The following is a 26863-nucleotide window of genomic DNA, read 5'->3' as shown; positions in this document are numbered from 1 at the left end:
TGTGGCCTCCAGCCTTTCTTCAGCGTGATGACTGAAAACAAGCGAAACCCTCACAAGCCTGCAAAACAAGACAAATAGAGGTGCCTGACAGAAAGCAGCCATTATAATTATGACAGGGTGGGGTGGGGTGGGGTGGGGGGGATTGGCGGGGGATGGGTGGGGTGGGGCGGGGTGTCAGAAATGCACCGGCGAGTCGGTTCCCGCTGCGCCCCCGTCGCCCTTTCCCGCTAACGCCGCGCCGCGACGCCACGCTTCAGGGGTACGATTACACAGCAATTTGAGTCGGCCGCGCCGCGGAAAAGGGAAGCGGCGTCCGGGGGTCACGTGACACGCGCTGCGGGCGCGGGGCACAATTACGGCTGCCGCCGGAGAGAGTTTCGATCAGGCGCGCGGAGGGACACCTCCCACATAACCGGCGACCATTCACCTCTCCAGAAGGAAGAACAACAGGACACCGCTCAACGGGCGTGGGTCTGTGGCCCCTGCCTACGGCTCAAAGCAGCACTTTGAAAAGGGTTTTATGCACACAAACCCATGTGCTTGTTACTGGAATCTCTAATTCATTTCGCAACCTTTGATGAAAATGCATGACGCATTTAAACTGGAATTGCCAACAGGCCCAATTTGGCTGGTTTCTCTACATTTTGCTAATGATTTCTGTAGTTGAAGGAACATGACACACCGTGTCACAAAACAGGGGACTGAAAACCCAGACCATTGACAGCACTCATGAATACCAGTAACTAAACAAATCCTGGCCACTACATGGTTAACTAGTGCGAATGTAATTCATTTCCTAAAGCACTTGTGCTTTAAACACACCGTGTCCTGGTTTTGAGCGTAGACATTTTGGCAACCCGCACTGGTCTGGACACTCCGAGTGTACACCAGAGAGATGGAGCTCAAAAATTATACACCTGGCCAAACAAACACTTTCACTGGATTCAGGTTTTCCAGCCATTTTCAGTTGACTTTTGCACATCTGTGAGGAATGAGGAATCTGAGAACAGCCTGATCTCTGGCAGATGAAGACTGGACCTTCACCACCTCACCAGATCTTTCTGGCAACATGTAAAGATAGTATACGTGTAGGCAGCTAATGTTACTGAAGGCCATTTTGTCTTTTGTTCCATATAGAGGCTAGACAAATTGTTAGACTAACAAAAAAAAACAGAATGATTCAGTTTTTGATGGAAATGGCAACAGCACAAACAAGTGGCTTCAGTCATAGTATAGACTATAGACTGAAGAATAATATTACCTGCAGATGGAATCTTTCCCCTCCATGAACAGGGGTGACTGTACACTCAGAATATTTCACTTCAGGACCACACCTGAAAAAGTCTTTGCTAATGAGGTATTTCCACATACAGACTTCACAGCAGCTGAACTCAACTCAAGTTGGGCTTGTAACGAGAAATCCTGTATATAGTTTCAGTTATTTATAAGACACAAAAGGAAGTAAACAACCACATATTCATAAATATAGCCTATAAGGAATCAAGTGTTAGAAGACTGATGGTTTCACTACCACGTGTGATTAAACTGCCATTGCACAATGTATTAATATTGCCCTGAATGAGGAACACATATCCCATGCTCAGCGTGTGCCCCTTGTACAGTCAGATGTGTAATTTGTCGAGTTTCATTTCAGTAGGGATCAGGTTGTCTAAGCGCGGTCCTGATCCCGCTGCAGATGTTGTTCAGGTCATTTAAAACCCTCTTGGAGCACTGGACACGAAGCCTGCTCAGGAGCACTGTACTCGATACAGAATAGCCCATTTCCACGGCCTTTGTTTAAAAAGCACATTCTGATTCAAATATTGATTCAGGAACCGAGCAGCAAGGACTCGTAAAAATGCACTAAAATGTATCTTGTTGCAAAATTAATTCCTGAAAAAATGTATCTATAACCAAAATGGTGGAAATATAGGTTATAATCCATGCCAAAAAAAGTCGAGAAACCCATGTTACACATACACATAAACATGAGCACATGAACGCATATTTCAAAAACGTGCATATGAAATACTGCCTATGCCTGGGTAGGAGAATGAAACTAATCAAAATGCCTTTCAGAAATCCATATGAATTTCAGACACAACAGTTAGGCTTTTTTGGGAGAGGCCAATATGGAGTTTGAAACTGCTTCATTTCCTTCTGAAAGCCATTTTGGCAAATCATACAAGCAAAAAGAAGTACAAAAGGCCTCAGTGCGCTGTAATTCTTACAGGAGACACAATGGATGTCAAGAGTACGAGGGGTTTTCCTCCAGTAATTTCCCCAAACAAGGACAGCTAGATGGATTCCAAATGCTGTCATCACCAATAGCAAAACAGACAAGAGGCTAACCAAAAGTACAACAAAATCAGACTGGCCTCACACAAAGGGCAGGTCAGAACAGCACCATTGAGCCAATTATACCATATTAATCAAAAAATGCACAAATGTGTCCCCATGTTTTTACTGATAACGGCGACAGAACTACAGTTAAGTTTCAAACAATCCCCTCGAATGCATGCCAACTCACACATGCATACACATTCACTCAAACACATACATGCAAGCACACACACACACACACACACACACCAGTAGGGCAGATACACACCCATACAGATACACACACAAAGATACACAAAAACAGGTGTGTGTACACGTACACACACACACACACACAAAGTGTTTTAGCCTGGTCCCAGAGAGGCAGGTGCAGTTGAATTACATACAATTACTTACAAGATCATCATAGAATCATCTCAAGAGGCATTTCCAGGGAACAGTGACCATCATCCATCCAGCAGAGTCAACCCAACAAAAGATCCCAGCAAAAAATGCAAAAAACCTGTATCCGTGGTCACATTTCCAGGAAGAGCCATGAGAACGTGACACTTTACATCCACAATGTATCAGAACAAGTACTTCTACGAACACATTGTATTAACAAAAAGCAGCAGCAAGTTAGTTATGCTGCTCTTTTCGAAACTTCCATGTATACATTATTCTGGGCTCGTAATTTTTTCATTTCTTCCACCCAGCTCCGGAGGCCAAACGTTGTTCCCATGGCTGGTACAATCAAAGAATTGCAGGGTTTTCTTTACGAAGCAAAACCTAACTGGCTCTAGAGCACCCAACCCCCAGCCCAGAACACCATAACTTATCCTCATGATCCTGCTACAGTGGGGGAAAAAAAGAAAGAGAGAGAGAGAGAGAGAAAAAAAAAAAGCTGTTGTGGTAAGTAGTCCCAGCTAAGAGGGAGAACACAAAAACCCGGAGCGGATTCACTGACTGAGACGGGGCACCCTCCCCTCATAACGGTGGCTCCGTCTCCCAGCATGCACTGCAAACGCCTTTTTTCCAGCACAGCGGAAAGCTTCCATCTCTGATTTGCTTCGGTCTAATTTGCCACATTAAAGTCACATATTCTTGTACCACATGATACACTACAGTCAGGAGATCATGTTGAAGAGAGCTATATGAAAATAACTTGCAACATCTATACCAATCGAATCCTTTTGCAGAAACACGATACTACAGAGGAATTAATTAAAATCAAACGGCAAAAATGTGAGCACTTCGACTAAAGCGACCGCAGGAAATCAAAACGTACAGCTGTGTATCTCAGACTTCCTGGATCTCAATTTACACACGCCAGCCTGATGCGGTAGGTGCGCTAGCAACTTGTGAAGATATGCTGCAGTGTTTTTGGAGGGAAGTGATAACCTACATTACTGCCGCGGGCAGCCGCACTCGGGACCACTTCACTTTTATCTTCCTCGTCCGTTCTGCTCTCGGCCGAACGGACTCAATTCTGCGGCATTAGCCCCAATGTTAAGCCCCTCTGATGTACCCGTCCTAATACCCGGTTCAAGATTCTGGATGTGCCCAAGAGCTGCACAGCCATTAAAGCGGTGAGTCACTGGCTCTCGCGCGTCCCTTTGCCTGTAAAAGGGCATACTGGCCCGAGCAAAGGTCTGCGGCCACCCATTCAGACCCCAGAAATAAGGCGAGGGGAGTGATCTCCAACAAATAATCACTTCAGTAAACAACCGCTTTAACTGATCAATTATGCGCTGAGCAACAGCAAAAATCTACAAACACTGGGTTGCAGTCCAGCGGCCTAAAATGTGATAGCATGATTGTTACGTTTACAAAGGCGATGACAGTTTAAGTTAAAAGATCAACACTTGAATCATGCAGGGGGGGAAATTAAATGCTTTCCACCCGACACAGAACTTCAGTTTCAGAATTTCTAGTTTCGATGCTGCTCTCTGTCTTCAATACAAAGCGAGCACTGGTGTTCCTAAATGACATCTCTGAAAAAACCCTACACTGAATTACACCCCTCCCCCCCTTACAGTGAAACTGACTTTACTGCTTTGACCCCTCCCACCCACTCTAACAGTGGGGGTGGGGGGGGGGGGTGGTGGAAGACAAAATTACCACCCCCATCCCCCAGACAAGGACAAAGCCCCCCCTCGTTTCAATAATGAGGGAGAGAATACACAGCGCATCTAACTCAACCCACTTCAAAAGTAGTGAGAAGCAGAAAATGCAGGTCAAAGGTCACTTTCCGCCCTTAAAAAAAAAAGAGAGTGCAAGAAGCTGTACGTCCTGGAGACAGTACACGTCCTCACTTTCTATTCGAGCTTTCATTTGGATGCTTTGCAGAAGATTAAATGCTTGGAGATTAAATAATTCATGGCGCTTAATAAATGAGGTCCACTTTAACAGACTTGAATAGACCTGGGGACAGAACCCCTGGTGAATCTCTGCAGCACAACAGACGGGAGCAGGAGGAACACTGCAGCGGCTTAAACTCTGGACTCCGGTCACCAAAATCAGGGGTCTGTGGTTTGAAATCACATGCGGGGCATAAGCAGAACCCAACCTGAACCGGTTCAGGCTCAACTTAAGCTGAAGCCGTACGAAAGCCAACGGACGTCTACTCTTCAGTGTACGGCGTGAACCACCGAAATACTAACAGAAGAAATCTGCAAGGGTTAAACTTACTTCTTTTTGGGCCTGGTTGTGGGTACGGGCGCGGTCGGGGGCACGACGGCATCCTTGCGCGGCCGGCCCCGGGGACGCCTGTCTGTGGCGGCTGGGCTGCCCGTGGGCGTGGCCGGGCTGCCCGTGGGCGTGGCCCCAGCACTGCCAGGGGGCGGCGGCGATGGTCCTTGGTCAGAGGCCTCCAGACTCTTATCCTCTGATGACATTCTGCAAAGCAAAGGGAGAGAATGAATTTGAGAGAGGAGGGAGAGAGGAGAGATAGAGATTCCCAGATGCCCATTGAGGATCCATACGCACATGCTCATTTCAGAGCTTGAACAAAGGAGAATATCCCGTTAACAGCCAACCTCCAGAAGATGGCACAGCCGTACAGTTATCCGCACTACACACCGTAACCTATTTAACGCTTCACCAAATATTGCAGAATGGACTAAAGTTTTTGGAGAATGGAAAATGAAACAGTTAAAATTCCTTTAACGAATAAGACGAAATGCGACATTGTCACTTGTGTTTAACTCACAGTGCTGCCCCGATTCCTCAGAGGACACCTAGTCCTCAGCTCCAGACTATTAGGTACCTTTCTCTCAACCTCCACGAGATCAGAATGTGTTTAAGGTTTTGAATAACCCACTTTCCTCTGCACGGTAAGCCTCCACAGTCACCGCTTTATGAAAGGGAAGAAAAGTGCAGCGGAATCTGACGCCACAGACCTCTGCTACTGAAGGTACAGATTCACGGTATAGGTACATTCATAAAGACGTGCCCAATAACCTTCCACCGGAGGGACAGCACGCAAACGGAGGAAAGCCAGGAGAGCAAACACTGGGCCTCATGCAATGATAGCAAAAAATACATAAATAAATAAGTAAATAAATTTCCATAGAGCAATACTCCCCGCCCGCCTCACCCCAAAGATGCACCATGACTTTTCACACCCCCATTTTCAGTACTTTGTGAGCTATTTGGTTTCAGATATTTTGCACCTCATAGTTAGAACAATCTTAAAATTCACAAATTTAATGTCTGCCCTGCTTTTTAATTACGGTTACACTGCTGTCTCATTCCCCATTTGATTTTTGTAACTTGTCTGTTTGCGGTCTTGTGTAACTTTGTAACTGTGTGTTTTATGTCACGTCCCCCTTGCAAAAGGGATTTCGATCTCAACAGGTTTTTCCTGGTTAAACAAAGGCTAAATAAATAAATAAATAATGAGATGGGGGATGTTTGATCAATTCTTCATACGGGGTCTTTCAAGATCCTTCAGTCAGCGCTTGCGGAATGGCCACTTCAATTCAAACCACACATTTTTAATCTGCTTTATGTCTGGAGACTGTGATGGACATCGTTGCAAAACTGTAATTTTGCGGTCAATTTTGAGGTATCCTTGGGATTATAGTCTTTTTGAAAGATCAATTTTCAGCCAAGTTTTTGAGCCTCCTGCCAGGGGTTTTTGGATCAGTACATGCAAAAAAAACCTCATAACATAAAAATCCACCACATTTCACCAAAACTATGATGTTCTTTTCAACAGAAGTATCATCCTGACACCAAACCCACCACTGGTGTGAGTGGCCAAAAAGCTCCATTTTGGTCTCCTATGACCATAGCCCCCAATTTCAATCTAATTTCAGATGCCCCCACCTCCCCACCAGAAGCAGGCAAATCAGTAAGCATGCCAACGATTAGCAGTAGCACAGAGTGCTAAGTTGACTGCGCAGCCCCTTTAAACCCCATATGATGGGGTCTGCCGCCAGCTGCAGCTGCGCAGACTGGCACTCAGACTGCGCAGCCCCTTTAAACCCCATATGATGGGGTCTGCCGCCAGCTGCAGCTGCGCAGACTGGCACTCAGACTGCGCAGCTCCTCTTAAAGCCCCGTATGACAGGGTCTGCCGCCAGCTGCAGCTGCGCAGACTGGCACTCCGAGGTTCTCGGTCTGCACGGTGCCTGCTCCCTCTGAGGATCGGCCGCTTTAATGAATTTGGATATTTCCTTTAATTCGCTCGGGTCCCGCTGTGCAGAGAGGCGTCCCGCGGCGGCTCCTCTCCGCCGAGCGCGAGGACATCGATTCAGCTGGAGGGCTCAGCGCGGGGCCTCCTCTAACCGCACGCGGGACCTCCCCCCTCCGCACACGCGGCCCAGCCCGGCTCTCCACACACTGCACAAGAGCCGGGCTGCGCTGCCTCTGAAACGCAGCTGAAACGCAGCTAAATACACGCCAGTACCCGTCGCTTCAGTTCAGCTCTATGCGCAACCGCTAACAATTTAACTGAAAAGTCATTTCGCATTAAATAGAGAACACAAAAAGAAATCAACTGACAAAACAAAAAAAAACAAAAAAAATCCTGTATATAAATGAAAATCTAGTCCAGGCGCTTTTTGTCCTCCCTGAAGAAGGAATAGAGGATCTGTCGGCTGTGTTCGTGGTTGCCGTGCCCATATCTGAGCCCGCTGGGGCTGTGACTCGGGTCAGCCACGCCTCCCTCTGCTACCATTCGTCGATTCCCAGCCAATCAGAAAGGAGAAACGTTGGTCTGATTCAATAATGCACCAGCTGCCCCTCCCAGGTTCGTAGCACAGACTGAGTAGGCTTGAACAGACAAGGGGAAGGCGCATGTGCACAGTACTGGGCCTGCCATCCTTATGCTTCATATGAAGCACCTCTATCCGCCAAAAAAGGTTACCAAAACATCCCTGTATAACAGTTTACAAGCAGAACAAATAGAATTAACATACAATTGTAAAACTCAAATTGATTTCTTGTTCCTTTTACAATCTACCTTACAACAATGCTGCTGAGACCATTGTGATATGCAACACTTCATGAAAAAACGAAATACACGTTTATTATACACTTGAGCATGCAATATATTACACCCCCTCCAATAAACAAGACTGATCAAGTACAGGTAAAAATCTAAGCTTCTCCTCCAAAATTCAAACTTGCTCCCATCTTACCATTCAGTCAGCAGAAGCCAAACACAGCCCAGTTCCATTTTAATCGTCAGGGCTAAATTTTTAAACTGTCATTTCGAACGTAATGGTACATTCCGTGATTTGCCAGAAGTTTTTCAAGTCTGCCCCATTTTTCCAAGGCTGTCCTTTACGCTGAAATTCAATCTCAGAGCAAATGCAGCCTGGGCCCTAATCTCTCCATTTCCATCTGGAGACAAGCGTTTAGAGGGACGCCGTTCACTACAGAACAGGCTCAGCTGGCAATCAACAACTCAGGATGATTCTCCGACCTCCCGAAAGAAGACTTGCGACTTGACAAATTAATTAAAAGTGGAATTTTAAATGTCAGCCAGGAAAAATATCAGGGGTACCCCAATCAGCCAGGGCTGTTACAATCTCGCCCACCACAGACTGGCCATCTGTAAAATGCACCCGTTCAAAGTGCATCGGTGGGCCGTACTTATCAATTGCTGGGCATCCACAATGTCAGTTATTTGACAGGGCTCATTTACAGACTAATGACATGGGTACAAAGCCAATCCCTGAAGCTGAATTGCGGTGGGAAAGTTACGCTGGCAGAGACGGCCGTCTCTTTGGCCTGAGAGGCCAGGCCACTCCAGTTTCGCTCAGTGAACGGAACAGCGTTATGTAGGCACGGATGAAGTCGAAATTTCCGAGCCAAAAAAACCAACCAGCAATCAGACAAGCTGTGAGCAGAATTTGAGGTAGGGAAAGGCCGTCCAAACAAAATGGAAATGAAGCTAAAGCAGGGACTGCCCGACCCTGTTCCTGGAGATCTACCGTCCTGTAGGTTTTCACTCCAACCCTAACAAAGCTCACCTCATTCAACAGCTAGAGATTTTTAGCTGCTCATTAGCAGAATCAGACATGCCAAATTAGGGTTGAAATGGAAACTTACAGGACAGCAGATCGCCAGGAACAAGGTGGGGCCTATGCTAGACCAATCGCCCGGCGCAAGGCCTCACACAAAGGTCATACGTAGGTCACACAAAGGTCGCACAACACCGGAGCAGGATTACACTCCTAACACGAAGGAGAACAAATAAGGCTGTAGGCTGGAAACCGGAGTAGAGAAATGCTTCAGTTCCTCTGACCAGGGGAATTTCTCCACTCATGGCTCTCATTGCTCTGAAAAAAGGCGGGGAAATCAGTGGCATACTCTCAAACACGAGTAAAAATGAGGGGGGGGGGGAGACAAGGACAGTCTAAAACAAACTATGCAAGAGACCCTGAATACTGAACTTTGTAACATTTGGCACATTACGCTAAGCAGAGGAGCACTGAAATCACAACAACCCTGCATTTCAGGCACGGAACGCAGCGATACCAAGTGAACTTGCCCCATTTTGAAATGCCCAGTCGTAACTGTAGACACGCCACCATTTCCTACATCCCCCATCAGAGTTACCCTGAGCTCAGACTCGTACGCGATTCCCCCGGGTCCACGCAGCCAGCCACTGCTTCCCTACACTCCGCAGTCAGCCATTTACAATTGCACAGCAGGACTAATACTTCACACAGATAGCACTTGTGCTGTCGGTCTGCATTTATTATACTACTGTTCTGGGCTCTCGCTTAGGCCGTTATTGCAAATGGAATCAAATCTGCTTGATAGAAAAATACTTAAATAAATATATAAGTCCATAAATAAAAGACTGCAGGGGCCTGGTTGACCTCCTCAGATTCACAATGACTCCAGCCGCATCACCCCGGGTGACACCCTCATCCATGCCCTAGCCTGCGCCGGCCAGGCCAGAACTCTGGGACTAATCTGGGACTAATCAACACCCATCTGCAGCGTTAGACCCTCCCTGTAATACCTAACCAGATTGCACCGCAAGGGAATCTGTAAAACTACACATTTCGTCAAAAGTGTGACTTTGTCTAGTGTTTGGAGAACAGCACACTGGGGTTTAAATGGGTATAACAATGCATATTGTCTCTCCTGAATACTGGCTGACAAAGTAATCAAGCCTCATGACTCCTGGTAGGAAAATTCTATCATCGCACCAATGGGCACAAATTCATTTCACGTGTTTCGGCTTCGAAAGCTAGAACTTGTAAAAAAAATAAACAAGTCTTAATGTGTCGTACAAATTACATAGCAGTCATTTGGCCGGCAGGGCCTTAAATTTTACTGATGAAATATTTTTTTTTTTTTTTATGCTCTTGAAAAAGTCCAAAGACTGTAGTCTAGTAGCAGAACAAGACAGAAAATGAAGACAATAGACAGCCTTGAATTCAAGAATGAAACATAATAGGTAAAGTTCTCTAACAAGATAACCACACTTGGTTGCCAAATTAATGCTTCGAGACAGATCAAAACGTCCACAAACCACAACCAGTAATACAGTTGCTTACTGACCACAACTTTAATGCAGCTGGTTTTCATTTCATAAGCAAACCTCCAGCCACCTTTTTATTATTTTTTTTTGTTGGGTGGGGGGCAGGGTCTACAAAATATTAAGACTTATACAAGACCATTATAAGACTTGTCAGATGTTTTCGGCTGCTTTTTCCTCCTTAGTTTTTTTACTATTTCTTTCTGAATCATGCCTACATGTGTACTTTCCTTATTTGGTTCTTGAAATTCACCATTATCTCTCTCAGGATGAGTAATTTCACTTTGGCCTACTAGTATTGGCCTAAAACCCATACGAAACCTTGGCTTTTATACACACTCATACCCATTGCTGTAGGATATAGAATTTGGCTTCAACAGCTCCTGTTGGTCAATTCACAAATTGTCTTAAGTCCAGCAATCTCTGTCTTGTCGACAAAATGTGCCAATACTGCACTAATCGATGGTTCAGAGCATCACAGAGAGGAGTACTGCAAACTGTGATTAAATGACCTAATGACAGTTTCTAAGGTATTGTGTTGAGATGAGTTTCCTCTTGTCACAGGGACACAATTGATGTGTTTTTGAGTACAAAAACTCTGCTTTGTGTAGGACCCAAGAGTGGACTTTCAGGATTAAGCCCAGAATGTTCCACAGAGCTCAGTTCAGTTTCCATCACCCACCATGAGGAAGACGAGGGTAAAGGCGCTCCCAACCGGTCCACAATTCCCAGTACCTGGAAACACACTGGGCACTGCCGCACACCACAATTCACACATCTAACGATGCAATTGATTTGTCATGTTCCAGAAAGCCACGTACAAAAAAACATCATAAATAACCAAAGCGCCGCCAATAAGCCAATGAAAGAGCTTCAGCTACAAGGAGGAATGATCTTGAAAAAGAATTCTTTTTATCATCAATTAAACATGACTCAAGCCAGTTTTTAAAAGGGGAAATATTCCTTTATGGGCGTTGCATTGTCTGAAAATGGGAAAAGGACATTTCTGCGAGTCACAACAGTCTATAAATGGAGGTCTGGCGATGATTTGCAAGTGATGACGTAAATGGTTCTCAAAGCGTGTTTTCCATTAAATGGCTTTTTTCATTCATGTGCCTTTGTGAGTAGCAGGTGGTGGTGGGAGTGGTGAAAGGGTTACCAGATTGTGCTGAATTGTGAGTCTATGAAGTCCGACAGGAACAACCTCACCTTACCTCTTCTCTGCCTGTCAGATAAATGACTGAGATGAATGGAGAAGCAACCCGCTGTAACTACCTCGAACCGTTGGACACACCTGTGACGCACACTTCCCCTGCTGCACTGCGCTTGGTTCATATCTGCAGTCGCACGAATGATGCTGTGCTCTCCTGAGCACGGCTCTTAAAAATAATAGCAGGCCCTCGATCGATCCAAAACATGCTAAGCAGAAGCACGTTCTGTGGGACCTAGGTCTCCTGGAGAGAACTTGCATTACTCTTTATCTTCAAAATTCTGGCTCTTCTTCCTATCGGTTTAAGATCAGTGTCTTAACACGGTGTTCTTCCTTTCGCAGTAGTTTCCTGCCGTTTCCAAGGAGTCGAAATCTTGATAAGGGGTCTCATCTGCTTTCCATTTTACACAGGGCACACCAAATGGATTCCTCTTCAGGTCTTCAACCCTTTATACCTCCTGATAAAACCTACCATCTCTCTCACTGAAAAAGGTAGGCTAATTGTCCCATACCAAATGACTTGGGCGGCACACGGACCCAGGTTAAACTGCTCCAGGGACAGACGAACAATTCCAGCTTCTGCCGGTCAGACAGTCAGCACGTCAATTTAGGCGATGGAAACCAAACGGATGAACATTTCGCTCTCCACAGCGAGGTTGTTCACGTAGGATTATGGGACTTTGGCAGGCCTACCTCAATCCTGTGAACCACGGCAGCACTCCTAGAAACAGGGTGGGACTTCTCCCTACCCACTACTCTCAGGGTCCCGTCCAATGTAAATCAAGGCCTACAGGATCAAGGCAAACTCCCTGCTTTATTTGGCATAATCCATGAGGTATACTCACTCACAAGTCAACTCTCATTGATGGGACAGAACTGATCAGGAGTAAATACATTCCAAACTACTCCCCTCTAATGTGATTTTCCCTTCTTTTCAGAGACTTACTGACACATAATGACCAACAATGCCATGTCAAAGTTCACCGTGACATCATCAACAAGAACTCCCTTTACACAACTAGCATATAATCTGGACAATGCCAAGATTGTTTAGTGTTAAATAAACAAATTAAATTGACTAAATCGCAAAGATCTTGACATGGCTGAAAAAAATTCTGATGTCACAGTGATACACTGAACATCAACTGCGTTAAGGGATGGCCGAGTAATGCAATTGCGTTGTGAAATTGCATCATTGAGGATTGCATCATGCCAATGACTCTACGCAGATGTCATCCAGTACCAATTCAAAAATGACTTGTGTGCATCCAGTGTTTTCAAAAGAACAGGAAAGATAAGAGTTTAGGTCGGTTACAGTGCATGATAATGGATTTTTCATGATGATTACACCACTGAATAGACTGATACTTCACATCGGCGTGATAAAAGTTTCAATACTGACTAATTTCCCCAAGATGGCAAATCGCAACTTTTACCTAACAAAGTGTTTTAATACTGTGACACCCCCTAGCCCATTAGATATTGATAGCCTATATATTGTACAAATAAAACTAAAAAGAATTTCTCAAATGGGTAATTTTTAAACAATTGTGATTTAGCCACAAAAAAATCCTATTATTCTGAGGCAGAACTTGCATTTTTGAAAATAAATTAATTTGGAGCCCGATGTGGGCCTGCATATATCCATGACCTACCTTAATTTGGAATGTTTAATCCTCAACTGCAGCCTTGTTCATGTCCAAACCCCACTGGCAATTCAGGAGAGTGTAGGCATTCACGTTTCTCTCCTGAAACACGCAGCCTCGCCAGCTGCTTCTTTTCACACCGCAGACTACAGCCAAGCTCGCACACAGCGGAGTAATAGGAAAATCCAATTGATCAGTGTGGGGGGTGGGGGGGTCATTGAGGACCGATGAAAAGCAGACCTCTAACCAGCTTATCTAACTGACTTAACCCTCCAATACCTGGGGCGATGCAATAGGCAAGTGCATATCACCCTATGCAGCGAGTGGCAACAGTCAGCACTGGCACAGTTCGGATTGGAGCCTGTGAGGCTCAGCCATGCACCCCACAACATGGTAGCTTAACCAAACACTGATATGCATTTAATTTACTGATAAATAAAATTCCAGAAATGGGTCATGAGCACTATTCATGGTATAATTTGCAGACCCACGATTGATAAATGAGGCAGCAGAATCAGCTAGGATCAGTTCTCACAACTTGTTGCCCAGGATGTCCTTGCGGAGAAATGACCTTCCTCTTCCACTATGATTAGTTTATGCACTGGTCTGTCATGGTCATTTTTCACAGGACCCAAATGTCAACTTGAGCACTGCACTAGAGACCAAGTGAAAGACATTTTCTTCACAGACAGCATGTGAAAATAAGGGAGCTCTCTAGTTCAAGTCTTCTGACGGCAAGTAAAACAGTTTGATGTAAATGCACAATCGAAGCAGACACCCACGAATGCCCCCATGTGCTTATTCATTTACACTCCTCCCCCCCAAATTTGGCATCACCAATTGAGCTGCATCATGCATACCCATCTAAGGGAAAACTGCATTTGAAGCATGCTTAGTTCCTCCATGTACAAGCTTGGGAGGCTAGGCTGTAGTTTATTTTACACACTATAGACCACACAGAACTACAGGGCAACCAATCATTGGAGAGGCCTCTCACTGATGAGAACTGGCGCCAAGCTGACTGCTGGGAAAAGCCATTGCAACGGTATCCTAAGCTGGCCACAGCAAACCCTAACCCCCAACCAACCATAGGTGGATAATGCAAACTCTCTTCTGCCAATGTGGAAGACCAGTATGGTAAAGATATGGGCCAGGCTCAATTCTCTGGCTACCTGACCCAGTATGCCCGCATTTAGTGCCCCTTTACAGAATGTATTTCATAAATTCAGACATGACATGACATGACTGTACTTCACGTAATTCACCTACAGACAGTGCAGCGTTTAATGACCTCCTTCCTGGCCAGTTTTGTTTTCCTGCTGCTCAGCTTTTTCCCCCCAATGTGACAATGTAACCTAAAGGAGTACGTCCAATTTGCCGTTTGATGCAAGCCGCCTTAGCGTGTTAGGCATAGCGTGCTTACGTTAGCATGTCGCTAACCCTGCAGTAGGTTTGGGTAAATTCAATGAGGTTTTTTTTTTTTTTTTTTTTTTTTTTTAAGTGATGGGCAGGTTTACATTGTTTTTTTGAGAACAGAGGACAGGCCTAACTGCTCACTGAGGCCAGGCGCTAGGAGTTTCCATATCTACAGCATTCACTTCCTTTCCGCTCGAGTACCGACCGAGCACACCGTGAATAATAATTTCTATATCCACGTCATATCCTGGGGCCATTTCTCTGTGTGCAGTCAGCAAAGTGTAAAACTGATAAACATGTACTATGATTTCAAATGATATTTTAAAAAACTTTAGAAACGCTTTTGTTTCCATTCTTCAGCTTTACAAAGCCACATCACAATACATACTGAGCACTTGAGAGTGGTACAGGAGACTGAAATATAAGTGCTTCACACTGCTGTTGTCTGAGAAAAAGCCTCAAATTATTATTTAGAGCCAAAGCTGGATTCAAACGAGCCGGTCATTAGCGCGTGCTGATTAACTAACTTCTGCTCGCCCCCTTTCTGGCGTTTAATTAAAAAAGGCTTTTTTCCCCTCTTCAAGGGTTGACTCTGTCATAAACTCAACTTTCATGCACAAAAGAATTAAAAAAACAAAATGTTTCCCAGAGTTATCTTAAAAAGGAAACAGGAAGTCTAGCAAGTTCAAGTTAAGGGAAGTTCCTGAAGACTTTCTCATTCCACAAGATGGTGTTGGATGGCAAGTAAACATTTACATTAATTCATGGGGAATTTTTCAGAGGCAGGTTTACCTGTTTGAGGACCTATGCTTTACCCATGTGACTGGAAAAACTGCTACGGGAAAGTTAAACCAACTCCACCATAAACTGAAAGCAACTTTCCAGGAAGGGGGAGAATGTTTTTGGCATTAATATTAAACCTCTCAGCCCATAAACCACCTTATCTTACCTTACACATCCACCAAATCCAAGATTGGATTCACTTATGATTGCCGCAACTATAAATGTTCAATCTGCCATAACTGTGCGGCACAGGTCACAAGCTTCTGTTAGGGGCTACGGATGGATCCCAGCCTCGGAAGGGGAGGAGCGACCAAGAAACGTGGCCAATCAAACCAAAGTGATCGTGTGCGAAGGAGTACATCAACCACGGAGGTGACGAGGCACGTAGGCATGTTAGGGAAAGCACAAAGTGCAAGCTGGAGTGAAAGCCATTTGATCACTTCATTGTGCTCGTCTTTTTGCCTATTCACATTTGTGTCATTCACATGCAACCGGAATCGCATTGAAAATGGTGTGATCCAAACAAGTCCCACTTACTATTAGCCAGTAATGCAAATTCAAAAATATCTTGTGCTTTAAAAAAGTAATTGGTAAAGATGAAAGAAAATATTATTACTGAGTATTTTATTATAAATAAGTCAGTGACAACATGGCGAGACTTAGTAATTCTGCTTTCCGACTAGTATTTCACAAGTCTGTATGCATTTAATTTGGTGACAGAAATAAAAGTGCTATTCTTTACTTTTTCTTATGATTGATTCCCCAAGCAGGACCTCAATTTAGAGCAAGAGATCGCCAGACTCGCAACACGTCACTGCACATCAACAATGATGGTAAACACACCGCTTTGCCAGTAAACCTGTCAATATTCTAGAATGCAGTCAGAGCAGGGGCAGGTCTTAAGCTCAGAGGAAGAGAGGTACACATAGCAGCCAATGACATTCAGCCAAAGGAACACAAACCACAACTGTGCGGTTGGGGGAGGGAGGGGAGGGGCGGGAAGGGTATGCTGACAGGGTCCAAAAGGTAGTTACATCTCACATCAAAAGTGCCATGTAGCGCAGCAATATCCAGAAGACAAATTCAAAAAAAATTCAAATTTATCATGTTTGACCCTTTTTGGAAGATTCTGACAAATCACACTCTGTTAGGATACTTCTGAGAATTGAACGAGTGAATGTAGTCTACTACTGACATATTCTGGGCAGTACTACTGAATAAAACTGACAGTAGACTATGCGCCACGGTATAGTATCACCACATTCCCTTTGGAAGATTAATAAGCTGCAGATCTTAAAGACAGGTCTCATAAAATTCAAGCCAATGCCTATAAATTGTGCATATTTGGCCTCTTAAGATGTGGTCATCGCCCACTACAAACCCGCCAAGTTTTTGTAGTTTTCAAATTAGGCCCCCTGATAAAGGCCTCCTTAAAAACCAACATAAATGTGCAGCAAGACAGATCTCATGGTTTAAATCACACATATTTTAATCCAGGTCGGTGGCTCTTTAACAACATTTATCAACAAACGAGCATTGCCGGCACTCCGTGCACCTACAACTGCGGTCACAAGAATCAAACGGGCTAAATAAATATGTTGCAACAAAAATGAAAATATTTACGTTTAGAGTGTTACACATCCCGGCTATGGGGCGCTAGGCTGATTGATGCCATTCGTTTTCATTCAGCTTATGCATTTATTTCTCTGCCTTGGGCACATCCACAGTTTTCATACTGTCCACAACAGAGCAAAGACTCAGAAGAAGCAACGTGAATGTGACCGGTGAAAACCCCGGGATCTACAGCAAGTGGACGGCAACAAAAAAAAAAACACACAGCCTACTAAACAAACAGCTCCAGTCAACGCTGAAAATAAGGGAGGTAGAGAATCTGACGACTGTCCGGAACCAGTTTATTTCAGTCATTCTTGCCACCAACGTGCACGGTAGTTTTGATAAGGATCAGTCATTAGTAGCTACTTTTATAAAAGACCAGAATTCACTTAGTCGATTAACTGAATCAATTAAGAGCAAATGTTCCCCCGCTCAGCCAATGTATTGGCCTTTGTTTATTTGTTTGCTTGCTTTGTTTTTGTTGTCGTTGTTTGTTGTTTTGCAATGGTTGATGAAATAACAAGTGTTGTTTCCTCTTTTTTTGCACTATTGTGGTAAAGCAATGCTGCCTTTGAGGATTCACATAACATTTTAGACTGCAGTTTAGTAAACAGTCCCCCCCCCTCCCTTTTAACTCATTTCGCATCGGTTACAATTAAAATCGCGTGCAATGCAAGTTACGATATAGCTAATGCTAGGTTTAAAATCCAAGATCCTTGGTTTCCATCCATACTTGCGCCTCACCTGTTGCCAGCACAGAAATGAAAGAAATAAATTTCAGACGCCCTTAAATGCTTCTTACATCTAAAAAAATACCGACCTGGATTAACACAAGAAACATAAGAAATGCATGTTACTCTCAATGTGAAGGAAAACAGCAGGCACTATGGGGGCCGCTACTTTCGTGGACCCCCTTTACAGTGCCTAGTGGTAAAACAAGGTATTACCATTACTTTTTAAGGGATCCTCTTAGTCATGATCTAGTGAGGGGAAACGGTTCCTCTTCCTTCAAAGTCATAGCCATGAAGACTAGATTGGTTGAGCTATCATGCCACGCAGTATCTGGGTAAAACGAAACCTTGAAATCGATGGCATTTTTTGATACGACGGGACAAATGTAGAGCCTGCAAACCACGTAGAAGCTGCTACCAACAACCCCCCCCCCCTTTGGGTTGGGTAAAACGTTTCATCTGAGGATTGGGAAAAGTGCTTCGTGTGTGTGCATATAGACGTGGTCTCCGTTCGGTAATTCCGGTAAAGGGGTGTATTCATGAAACGTCCGTGTGCCCTGCTACATCACTTGAAATAATTTATAGCCTAACGGACCTCTGTTGTCTGGTGTTTTTTTACGGCTCAGAGAAGATACAATATGTCTAGCTTTACCTTTCATTGTCTGATTGGTACCCTACATTGAAAGACGGGCCTGATATCTATTGATTGTGATTATTCATTTACAAACTTTGAACAACCCCTTTTAAATAGCCTAAATAAAGGCTTTACTTTGGCCATACCATACCTTGCTTGAACACACTGTGAACATCAAGGAGGCTATCATTTTCTATACAATAGCCCAATCAGCATTCTTTTTAGAAAAACAAAGGCAAGTGACCTCTTTTGGCCTGTCTTCCAGTTATTGGAAAAAGGTACCAAAATTAATCCCATAGTATCTGACAAAGCCACTCATAGACAAAACATTTTATCCTGAAATGTTGTGTAACTTAATGCACATTATTAGTGTGAAGTATTATACCCGATATATGGGCTAATCAAAACTATGTTATATGAATTTCGAAACCATGCTTATATAACACAAAGACTGCATCAAATATAAAATGTAACAGAAGAATGACCGGCATGCGTATTTTAAAAGCAGAATTTAGAACCCTTTATTGATACAACGTAACCCAGCAAGCAACGAGCTATACAACGTTACACAAAAACATCAGGCAATAGAACAAATCGAAACTGTTCGCTGACGTCGGATCTCCGTACGGAAACGGTCACCACCAGCACTAAAACGCTAAAGAGATATAAAAAAATAAATAAATAACTATACTGATGTAAAAAGCTGAAAAACTTACCTTTTTAACCCTAGAAGTTTGGAATTATTTCCTTCATGACCAGTAATGTCATATGTGAAATGTAATACTTTGTTTAGTATTGTGGAGGGTCTTCTTGGGTATGGGGGGTAGACCACTCGCCAGTTCAAAAAATATTGTGAAAATTGCCAATGTAGTTTATTCGTTTCGAAAGAAGTATATTCCGAAATCAGTTAATCCAGTTATGAATGGTGGAAGGTAAACGATCCAACAGTGAACACAGCTTCTCTCCCTTTAAACAACAGATCACACACCGCAAAATACAAAAAGATGTTGCATCCCACTGGTAGCGATCATCTTTTATTCTTCGCAGAAAAAAACGAAAGAAATCCACATTCGCCTGCTGTTGCAAACCTTCCAAAAACGCAATGAGGTTAAAAAACATTCAAAGAGAGAAAAAGAACGCTTACGAAATAGATCACAATTCTATTTTCTTTCTAGCTCCCATACAATTTAAATGAGCAGGGATCCAACCGATGATTTATCCAAGGCTTTCCAACGAATGAAAATATATTTGAAGTATATTTCCGATTGAATATTGTTTTTACAATGCGAAAGGGGTGAGTTTCTCCCCTTAAAAATCTGAAAATTAAAGTTATTGCATTCACTCCATCATGGTGGCCATATTTGAGAGCGACCGAAGAACTGCCTGTCAGCGGCTCTCATATAAATAGTCCCGTATTATACATCACGCGAAACTAAAAATGTTGCCCTGATGTTTTACAGTAATAAATGGTGCGATATAGATGAAAAATAAAGTTTTACACAACAGGAGCGAACTTGTTCGTTCAGAATTCTGGACAGTAAATACATTTTATAAAAAGACTCGCTGACCCTGCGTAGGGATACATTGGAGCACCAGGTAAGGAGACTTTTTTCAATCATCAGCCAAAAGGAGACAGTAAAAACCCGACAAGGGTTCAATGGAGCGAACTCTCTCCCCGCACAGTGTTTCACACACATCGCGCGCTCGGTAGGAACGACAAAAGTTTTACACACATGAAATGATGCATCTAGAAAAATGACAGAAGTCATACTATTAACACGAAACAGTAGTATTTGTATAATATAACGTACGTTATATGGAACTGGAATATGAGACAAGAAGAGGCACAGTTTTTAGAGGAATACTCTGGGATGCTGCGGATGAGTTTATCAGCAGCATCCTTGCAGGTGAAGGCCGCTGAAATTGTTGTGAAATAGTTGCTGGCTAACAGAGTTTCTGTGGCCTGTGTTTAAGGCAGGAACTCCAGGCAGTTCTTTTTGCAACTGAAACAGCTCTTTTTGAGAGGCAGTGAGAAGGTGAGATGGACTCTTTCCAGGTAACTTGATAAGAACTACCCAAGAGCCATTTGAGATAATCCTGCTAGGATGGACAGGAGACTGTTGTGATCTGATGTGTCATAACAAAGGGCATGTGCATTGTGAAGATATAGCAGAGATGGCATTACTGAGACACAAGACACCTCTGCACAGGTATACAGGACTGAAACCATACCCACCATGACTCATTACCATTTAGAGCGTTCTCCTGGAAGAGAAGCCATACAATTATTTGATACAACATGCCAAATGGTTCTAAAACCAAATGGAAGGGGGGGGGGGGGGGTTGATTGGTGGAGTATAAGCATAACAAAGCACATATAAAGAGCACACACAATTATATTTCTTCCCTGAAGGTGGCTATAGATTCTTATGCCATCAGAGAAGTAGGGGAGGATGCTGAACAGAATAAGAAGAGGATGAGGAGGGTGTTCACTTGTGTGGTCTTAGCATCTGCACTTTGGATTTTTGCCTAGAAGAAGAAAAAGAATTTAGCACAGTCAACGGTTGGAAAGAACTGGCTGGTAGAAGTCTGAGGTCAGTGCTGTTGCTATCATTCCCCCACCTCTCCACTGCAGGTTGTAGCACTCTGTGGACCATATGCAACATGAGGGACAACCCAAAGCTGGAATTATGCATCTGTCAAACACTCTTTAAAACTGATAACTCTGTCTAAGAACTCATTCCTTTGGCACTTCACTGGACATGAAACCCACGGTTGTTCCACCCCCATGAGAATTCTGGAAAACTGTCAATAGTTAAATTGAAAGTTTTTTAAAGGACGCTATAGAAAAAGCCATGCGTTTGCCATTCGCAGCTACATGTAGCCTATATTCGGTGCACGATAGACCCTCAACCCAGCCACAAAAAGCTGTCAGCAGGCCTACAGTCGCTAGGCAACAACTCATGTACGCAGCAGCTCGCAACGCAAGCAGCGCGGGCCGTTCGAACTCGGCTTGGAAACCGGGGTGCTTGATGTCTTTGCCAGCTCGCTTTTTTGTCCGCTGGTGATTTCTGCACAGGACCTAAATTACAATGTTGCCAAGAAAATTAACTGCTTTTTTTTTTTAACCTGTCATAGGCAAGTGGCTGGTGGGGCAGCGAAAGGAGAGGAGGGGGCCTCATGATAAAATGTTGAAATGGGCCCCCGTGGGCCACGTAACGCAAATGCAAATGCAGTTTGTATTTCAAAATTAAAGCATTCATTTTTTAACAAACACACCTGCAGTCACACGCAGAGCATTGGCTGTGAACCAGTGACTACAATTCACAAAGTACTACAGATATAACACCAATTTGGCAGAAATGTAGCATAATGGTTGGGGAACTGGGTTTGTAACTGGAAGGTTGTCGGTTTGCTTCCGAGGTGAGCTCTGCTGTTGTACCCTTGAACAATGTGCTCAACCCGATTTGTTTCAGCACAAATCCAGCTATATAAATGGATTATATGGAATAAAATAACATAAAGAATGTTAGCAGTGTAATCACTGGATAATACAATCTGCTAAATGCCTAAAATGTACATTTAAAAAATATTGTTCTCTCTACTACCAACTTTTTGGCTGTGGGCACCTAACATGTCATTGGGCTGAGCTACCGTACAGTGCTGTGAAAAAGTACCGTATTTGCCCCCTTCCTGAAACCATTCATTTGTCACATTGAATAATTTCAGATCTTTTGACAAAATGTAATATTAGACAACGGCATACTGAGTAAGCACAAAACACATTTTTTAAATCATAATTTTATTTTTTAAATAAAAATATTTATTGAGCACCATATGTCTTGTGTTTACTCAGGTTCTCTTTGTCTAATATTACGTTTTGTCAAAAGATCTGAAACCATTCAGTGTGACAAATATGCAATAATAGAGGAAAAACGGAGGCAAATACTTTTTCACAGCACAGTGCCTGTAACCCGCCCTTATTGGGTAAGAGCAGTTCTGACACCCATTTACAGTTAGCCAATGACACAGCCAAGGTAACGCTCCAACTTATGAATATAGTGCCTCATCTGCCCTCATAGTGAATGGCATTACTAACAGTTAAACACATTTCATTATTCATTTTGAATTTGAGAGATCTCATACCATTCTGAACAAGACCCAGCAGAATCTGTGCCTAGTTCTTTATCTTTATAAATCGGTTCTATGTTGTTCTGATGAAGTTAAACAGCTGTTTCCACTTAATACTCAAGTAAATTAGCATTTGATGAATCTCTGGCCAAATAAGATGTTTGTGATATCTTCATGTGAAAGCAATCTTGCCTTACTGTTAGAATTTTTTTTTTCTAAATCAGGTGTCTTTGGCGCACTTGACTAGTATATGTAGGTGAAACACTGTAGCTTTGAATAACTTGTGTCAAAAGTATTAACACTTCAATCAGTCAATGTGGAAAAACCCACTGCAAGCTTCCTCAGCCCAGTCCATTAAAAACCATGGAAACAGACCAAAAGATAAAACACAAATGAACTACTTTTGGTGTAGAAGCTCCACATTATTTTCCTTTTTTTAGGGTTCCCCCTTTTCTCCAAATGCATAACACCCAGGCATGCTCATGCTTCAGTGTTCATTTTAACTTACTGTCCTGGGGGGCACCAGAAAGGGGGGGAGGGCAGCAGAACATTTTAATTTGTCTACTCCCCCCCCCCCCCCATTTGGCAGTTGGTCAAGATTCTGACCGGTTCCAACAACTTGAAATGTCTCCGGCTCTGGAGTTTTCAACACTTGAGATCTCTGTATTGTGCCGTTCCATTACAGTATGTTTTTTTTTAAAAAAAAGGCTTTCCTCCATGTGGACCCCCCACCTGGCTGGCCCCCACTCGGCTGGCACCAGTCGTGTGTTACCCTGCGGGGCTGTTGGCCACAGTCGGCCCAGGCACAGTCCGGATTTAATACCAGCCTAGAACTGTGCCTTAGCAGGATGAGCCACCCAGACATCCACAAATCCCCTTCATTTGATTTTACACTACACTTTCAGCAAGCAAATATAACTGTAAATGACTATATATGATATTCTTAGTCATTGCCTTTTGTTAAGATGGTGTTAACGTGTCAGGTTACTATTTATTCATCCTTCCTTACATCTTTCATTACCACCTTAATGTTAAGGACAATCGGCTCAATTGAATTGTCCTACCATCTACGATGGTCACTCGTCCATTGGAAATGTTATAAAACATTAAGAGTCTCTCTAATTCAATGACATCTATTCTCATTATAACCACCAGAGGATGGCTAATTTCCTACTGCTGACACCATATTAGATGGCAAGGATGGACATAAACCGCAAATTTAATCCACTGGATAATGGACAATGAACTAAGAAAAATAACCTTTGGGCAAATCAGACACAAAATCCTGGGAGAGTGTGAACTAATGCTGTCTCTTAGATGTGTATAACGGATACTGTAATATGGCAATCAATGACATTGTTCATGCTGAAGAGTTAAAAGAAGCAGAAAAGGTACAACAATGTGACGACTTCAGGGAAACCATCAGCTGCTTTTATTGGGAGCTCACTGGGTTTCCATTAGTAAAGGTACCAGCCATTTCCTTTCATTAGTCCCAATGATGGAAGGTTAATGTGGATTTTGGCGTAGAGGTAGCAGCCATCTCCCTTCAACAGTCCCAATGGTTGGGGGTTGTTGTGGAGTTTGTCGGGGGACATTACTGCAGACGCAGCCAGTGAGTGTCAGAAGTCAAAGATAATTACGGTACAAAAGGCTCGCTGCGATTGTTTAAACAACGTTAAAGATTCCTGCTGCACTGCTGTCTGCCAGCTGGCAAACTTTCGCGCGTCGTCTCTCCACCGCGCCGAACCCGAGGATCGACTCCACGTGTTCCACCCTGCGAGGACGAGTGATAATTCTGCTGTTCTAACGGCCATCTTTCAAAAGACTAACACCGCCCACGTAAACTCCAGAGCAATTAAGTCATCTATTATTTTTGGGGAACTGAAAATAGCTTCGTCTTTTGCTCTTTTGTAATTGCAGATTTGCGGATGAATAATTCATTTAGCAAATATTTCAGCAAAGCCATCGTGCCCAGGTTCATGATAAATTGGCAGGCTTTCCTAACAGCATCATTACTGTTGCGCTGCGTCAATGAAATGTACCATTTTATTTATTGTTATGTGTCACATGACTGTGGCTGAAATGTTTGAATGTATCTCTTAGTACAGTTCAAGCAAACACACTTTCATCTCTCTTGAAATCTGAACTTCGCACGGAAGGTTGATATTTAATTTACCACAGCACTGAATACACTTTCTCAGAGAGTCTAGTAACTTTCAATTTGTCTCGGTAGGGGCCTGATATGACTTACCTGATAGTGGTGCATGTTGAAAAGGAGAGTCCTAACCTTTTAAGTGGAGACCTTGGCAAATAAAAAGAAAATAAATGAAAACACTGAAACACAAACACATGCACACATATATATGCATGCACACACACACACAAAGAGTATCACTGGACTTTATATATGCTACATGAGTATAAGCCTTCTTATATTGTTTTTCCTGAATCACAGAAGTAATTTTTTGCAGTGTTGGGCACTGCAAACAAGGGCATTACTTATAAGATACTCCCTTCAGTGAGCCACATTAAAATTCACCATCAGTATTCAATAATGCATCCAATTTCATCAACACCAACTTCCCTCTTTATCTGACTACACAAAACACATTTTGAGAAGGAAATGTCACAGTAACTTTAGGGACTAAAACTCAATACAAGTTTTAAAAAGTCACTCCAGAATGTTATAAAAACTAACAATTGGACTATAAAAATAGACTTGTGGTCCAGTAGCAGCAATTAAAATAAAGATGCAAGTGTCAAGTTTCCAGACAGAAGAGAGAAGCATGAAAAGCTGTATAATATCTGCATTTAGAGTTTTAAATGGTGGAACAGTAACAGAAAAAAAAAAATGCGTACTGAAAATATCCTCCTGTACGGCATTTCTCCTCATCCTGAGGGAGGGCTGAAGGCCAGTCTGGAATAATTTTTCCCCAGACGATCTCTGGAGACCTGTCCCCCCCCCGCCCCCCCGCCACGGGCCCACTTTATTCCAGCCTCGTCCGCCTGAGAATGAATGACCCAGCCACTGGGCAGGCGTTCTGTATCAAAGTACAGTTTTTAAAACAAATGATCTTTTTTAAGCAACAGTCAGGCCAAGAAGTGTCGGTACTCGAGGGAGCCATGTGCAGAAATGACACCTGCAGCCATCTTCTGGGAACGAGCCCAGGTTCCTAACCACTACCCCACACCACCACACACGCAGGTTTGAGGGGATTATTCACGGGACTGAACCACGGGAACTGCAGTCTTTTCCATCACAGTACAGAATTTCAGTACGGTACTTCAGAGACCACCGACATTTGTCCCCAGAATAAAAGTTGTCCTAATTTCGAAGGCAATTTGCAAATGTTTTTTTTTTTTTGTTTTTGATAAATATGTTCTTTGAGTTTGCCTACTTTTATAGTCTCAAAGGAGAAGGAAATGGAAAAACAACATTAAAAGATTTAGTTGCCATTCTCACTGTCTACACAAAACAAAATGAAACAAGTATTTCTGGAACATTTTTAACCGTACTTTTGCTTTCCTTCTTTTGGTGTTGAACCTTAAATGTAAATATTTTTTTAATCTGAATTCAACATGAGCTGTGCATCGAAAGGTTGGGTGTAATTCAATCGTTCTGATTCCCTGACGTAATTTCGCTGACTCTTCCTAAGACACGGCTTGCCCCCGCTTACTGTACGCAGTGGGTATGGATAGATTTTACCCTCAGGCTCAGATACTGGATCAGTTTCTAATTTTGTTTTCATGTAGTGTCTGGGGATGGAATTAGAGCTGGGTCAACCGGATCAATTGCTAAGGGGGAGAAATTGCCCTAGGCCTCATTTTGCAAGCACGCCACAATTTTGGCATATGACCCGATCGTGATCGTGAATGGAAAGAACAAAAAAAAGGACATCTTTTGAAACAAGTAAATTTGTGAGAAAAAAGGGTTGGCCAATTTTAATTCCACACAGTGATTAACAGAGACCAACTTCTAGTTGTGTCAAAAAGACCGTGGGCAATGTAATTGCCCTGTGTGCATTAAAGTGAAATAATTATCTCAGATGCTATACTCTATAATTTTAGAGGTCAACAATTTGAGTGTAAGGGGAAAATAATGTATTTATGAAAATTTTAAAAAGGCAGGCAGGTCCAACTCCCTACAGCATTGCTCCAAAATGTACAAGTTAGAACAGATTGCCCCCTGGTGGTTGCAGAATGATAGAGTCATGAGGAAACTAATTCTTACTAATCAAATACATTGCCCTGGTAATGCTGGAGTATAAACACAATAAACTGTTGGATAGCACAACAGGGCATTTATATTCGCTTGCTAATATACTATATGCTTGACACTGAGCTGCCATTACAGTGAGTCTCCCAGCC

At 43.2% G+C, this 26863-nt stretch overlaps 1 protein-coding gene across 14 annotated transcripts in view; it reads right to left on the bottom strand.

Annotated features, from left to right (window-relative positions):
* Positions 1 to 19871, bottom strand: part of LOC135260875 (histone-lysine N-methyltransferase 2C-like) — a 112899-nt gene extending 93028 nt beyond the window's left edge. For 10 of the 14 annotated variants that reach the window (XM_064346542.1, XM_064346556.1, XM_064346545.1 and 7 more), the window contains exons 1-2: positions 19081 to 19870; positions 5014 to 5220 (exon numbers count right to left, since the gene is read on the bottom strand). In XM_064346542.1, coding sequence (XP_064202612.1) covers positions 5014 to 5219 — 206 coding nt within the window. In that variant the 5' untranslated portion in view covers position 5220; positions 19081 to 19870. Of the gene's footprint in view, positions 1 to 2739; positions 3279 to 5013; positions 5221 to 19080 lie in introns of those variants that run through there. The other 4 variants (XM_064346549.1, XM_064346555.1, XM_064346546.1 and 1 more) reach the window with 3 other exon arrangements.
* Positions 19872 to 26863: the final 6992 nt, after the last annotated feature.

The sequence above is a fragment of the Anguilla rostrata genome, chromosome 8 (genome assembly GCF_018555375.3).
Source record: "Anguilla rostrata isolate EN2019 chromosome 8, ASM1855537v3, whole genome shotgun sequence".
Classification (NCBI taxonomy): domain Eukaryota; kingdom Metazoa; phylum Chordata; class Actinopteri; order Anguilliformes; family Anguillidae; genus Anguilla; species Anguilla rostrata.
This window is presented reverse-complemented; position numbering and strand designations above follow the sequence as displayed.